The 810-nt window shown below is 56.7% G+C and overlaps 1 protein-coding gene across 1 annotated transcript in view; it reads left to right on the forward strand.

Annotated features, from left to right (window-relative positions):
• H257_17915 (hypothetical protein) overlaps window positions 1–810 on the forward strand; it is a 912-nt gene continuing 102 nt past the window's right edge. The window contains exon 1 of the mRNA XM_009846878.1: window positions 1–810. This exon is cut by the window's right edge and continues 102 nt beyond it. Coding sequence (XP_009845180.1) covers window positions 46–756 — 711 coding nt within the window. The 5' untranslated portion in view covers window positions 1–45 and the 3' untranslated portion in view covers window positions 757–810.

Consider the following 810-nt stretch of genomic DNA (forward strand, 5'->3'; position numbering starts at 1 on the left):
TGTCCGATCTTCCACGATCCTCACATTCCCTTCATCCCAGCACACATGAGTATCGTATCTCCTGTCTCTGCCACCGTCGTGTACACGTTCGACCCCACGACATCCGGCGGGGTTGCCGGCACTATCACCACCCTCGTGAGCGCCTCGTCTACTGTGATCACTGCGGATTTGGACGTGGCCAAGGCCAACTGGACCGCATTGAACGCCGCCGACGGCAACTGCACCAACGTGACCGTGACCGAATACACGTGGCACATCCACACAAAGTGGGACAACCCTGGCAAAGCCTCTGAGCTTACGGCTGGGTGCTCGTTGGCCAAGACTGCCAACCACTTCGACCCCGATTTTGCATGCGGCCCCAACTCGGACAACATCAAGGAACTGAAATGCGCCAACAAAACGTACGGATGCAACACGACTTCATATGCCAATGTCCCGGGGGTGTGCGAAAAGGGTGACTTGTCCGGCAAACTCGGCAAGATGAAAGCTGTCAGCGGCAAGATTTCCGCGACGTGGACCGACAAGGGCAACTACCCGACCGTGGCCGAACATAAAGACACGTGGAACATCGTGCTGCATGCCGTCTGCGGCTCGGCCACCCCCCGCTTTGTCTGTGCCAACGGGAAGCTTTTGAAAGACACTGTCAGCTCCCAACCCACCACAGCCGCGACCACACAGCAGCCCTCGTCCGCTATCTCGATCAAGGCGTCGCTGTTGGCCACGGCAGGCGTTCTCTTCCTCTCAGCTTTCCTTTAATCGATGATCTACTTGTATATGGGAAACATACAATCATGGTTGTTTGAGGCTCAC

The sequence above is a fragment of the Aphanomyces astaci genome (assembly GCF_000520075.1).
Source record: "Aphanomyces astaci strain APO3 unplaced genomic scaffold supercont1.127, whole genome shotgun sequence".
Lineage (NCBI taxonomy): Eukaryota > Oomycota > Saprolegniomycetes > Saprolegniales > Verrucalvaceae > Aphanomyces > Aphanomyces astaci.